Raw genomic sequence first — 2,803 nt, 5'->3', positions numbered from 1 at the left:
CAGGAATGCCTTCATCTGAAGTGCATTCACACCACTCCTGATCAGGAACAGAAGAAAAGCAAACACCTAATTAAAAACCAGATTTTTGCATTTGATGAACAGTGATTGCATGTGGTTGCTAACTGGCTAGCAACCAGTATGCAAGGTTTTTGCATCAAAAACAGTCATACTTCAGCTTGTGATGACCATTTTCCCCTCTCTTGCACTGTTCCTCACTGTGTGTAGCACCTACCGCTCTGCATGTCCTGTCTAACATCCCACATTTCAGCACTGATTGTTTTATGAATCTATCATAATGTAATTTAGGCTTTGCAAAAGATGATGTTGAAGAGGATTTATGACACGAGTTAAGCCAAGAACGATAACGAAATTAGCGTCTACACCAGCGAACGATATCGTCTGTTTAGTCTCAGCGCACGCTCGTCTGCCCCTTTAAATTCTTGAGCTCGTTATAGCAGGATGGATTCTGATTGGGTGTCAATGTTGGAAAAAATCGCTCTGAAAGTGATTCCAACTTTATTGTTATAGCTGTGGTGTGAACGATTTTTTAACTATATCTTTATCGTTACCTTTATAGTTACTGTCCTTGGTGTGAATGGGCCTTTTGTAATTAATTAAATCAAATGTAACATTAAAATAAACAAAAGGGGCTGCACAATGAATCAAAACAAACTTGAACTTACAATCTTCATATTAAAATCAAACTAAACACTCACTAAAAAAGACTGGGGGAAAAAAGGTAGGTATCTATTTATTTGAATCATAGAACCGTGAACATGAATGAACGTGTCGCTAAATTACTGAAATATTAACTTAAAATGTCAGGTACTTCAAGTAAATATTTTACATCTAACCCCTGTTCTACGGTTCAAAAAGAAAGTGGAAAATGGTTGTGGAAAACTAATATATGGCTGTTTTTGGCACAGACAAACCCATAAACCTATTATAATATTATAAGTTGACCTCATGGAAATAAATAAGAGAGTGGTCAAATTCTGCATTTTTTTAATTAAGTTTAATCTACCGCTAATCCCATCTTTTTCTATAACGAGCCTGTAATGGCAGATGTTTGATCTTTTATGGTCTTACCCCAGGTGTCTGATGATGGCGAGCAGCGTGCACAGGAACTCATTGATGATTGGCAGAGGAAGACATTTGCCTGAAGTCTGTGGCCGCTCTGATGTAGTGCTGTTTGCTTCTGGTTTACTTTCTTTATTACCCAAATTAGTGAACCACAGAGCATGAAGCAACTCAATGACTGAACTCAACAGCTTGCTGTCAAAAAACCTACAGGAAACAAACACAATCAGTTGCCGCAGGGGCCCAATGAAGCATGCACACTTAAGGCACACGCCAATGCTTAAATTAAGGTAAGGCGTCCACCCCTCACCTCTTGTCTATTAGCTGTAATATCCATGTTAAGACTCCATGTTCTTTGGTGAGGTTGTAAGCTGCTTTATTAACACGAGCGGTCTGCCGCAGAACATTCACAATCTGAATCTGGAACAGCAGAGCAGAAAATTCTGTCAAATCAACAGTTTTCTATGGATTTCAAGCCATATTAACCCATAATATAAGTATAATATTATATGTGACAATTAGGAAACGTGTACCTTACTTTCTTTAGGGACTCTTTTAAAGAATTTGGAATTTTAGGTTTTTAATCTATGTCTGGGAAAAAAGTTGAGGATATTAAACATTTTAAAACACAAAAATATGAAGGATTTGTAGACAATTTGTAGAGCTCACTGTATTCTGCAAGTTCTCAAAATTCTCAGGTGCAACATATTTAGGTTATACTTTCCAGGACTCCATTTTAATTTCACTTTTAACACATTTTTACAAGTTCTTCCTCAAAAAAATGAATTTGAAGATACTGAAAAAAAAAATAATAATAATTGAATTCTGCCCTAATCAAGAAAAAATATTTATGTAAATCATCAAAATTCTCAGCTGCCTATTTAGACTAGTAAAGGTTACACTTTTAAGAACTCCCATTTTACAATTTCTCTTTATTATTTATTTATTTATTTATGTGTATATAGGCATGCTAATAAGCAACTAGTTAATAGTGAGAACTGGTCCCTATACTGAAGTGTTACCAATTACTTTTTACATTTTTAGATCTCATTGTATTCTGCAAGTAATCATTCATCATTCAAAATTAATCATTTGAGAATAAAGTATAACAATAATAATAATTTGAACGGTTTGATTTGATGTGAGCTAACCGATCTTTAGATTTAATCACCATTGCTAGCGAGATTTATTGTAATGCTTTTTTCCTCAGTTGGTCAGAACAAACGTGGCAGACTTGTTACTTGTTCAGATGGCAATATATGGTGAAAATTCTTATTTGGGTTATATTCCAAGACTTAGGAAATCATTCGCCATCATCCTCAGTCATCTCTCCTTACTCTGTTTATGTGGTAAGTGAAATCTTATGTACTGTAATTTAACAGGCTACCGCTAACAAGCAGCTAACCAGGTCCCTTTAGTGACTCGCGTTGTTTTATTAGAACGCGCGTTATTTGTTTTCCGTGCCTTCTGAATACAGACACCAACCCATCCCTGCACATCACATCCCCTGCACAGCCTGGAACATAACATTTATTTCCATGATCTGCCATTTTTGCTATTATCCTCGCTTACCTGCAGTAAGTATACAGAATTTACAGTAAGTAAATACCTGCAGAACTTATGATGATTCGGCTGTGCAGGTTCGGCTGGTGGCTGGCGGCTGGCATAGAACATGGGCGGGTATATGCAAATGTTGGGGGCGTAACTATTAGTGATCCCACAG

The 2,803-nt window shown here is 36.5% G+C and overlaps 1 protein-coding gene across 1 annotated transcript in view; it reads right to left on the bottom strand.

The window, feature by feature from the left end:
- Positions 1–2,803, bottom strand: part of urb1 (URB1 ribosome biogenesis homolog) — a 51,816-nt gene that overhangs the window by 4,198 nt on the left and 44,815 nt on the right. The window contains exons 37-39 of the mRNA XM_016443415.1: positions 1,391–1,500; positions 1,090–1,287; positions 2–37 (exon numbers count right to left, since the gene is read on the bottom strand). Coding sequence (XP_016298901.1) covers positions 2–37; positions 1,090–1,287; positions 1,391–1,500 — 344 coding nt within the window. The remainder of the gene's footprint in view (position 1; positions 38–1,089; positions 1,288–1,390; positions 1,501–2,803) is intronic.

The sequence above is a fragment of the Sinocyclocheilus anshuiensis genome, unplaced genomic scaffold (genome assembly GCF_001515605.1).
Source record: "Sinocyclocheilus anshuiensis isolate Anshui unplaced genomic scaffold, SAMN03320099.WGS_v1.1 scaffold1421, whole genome shotgun sequence".
Classification (NCBI taxonomy): domain Eukaryota; kingdom Metazoa; phylum Chordata; class Actinopteri; order Cypriniformes; family Cyprinidae; genus Sinocyclocheilus; species Sinocyclocheilus anshuiensis.
The sequence above is the reverse complement of the archived record's forward strand: the minus strand, read 5'-3'. Positions and strand labels throughout refer to the sequence as shown.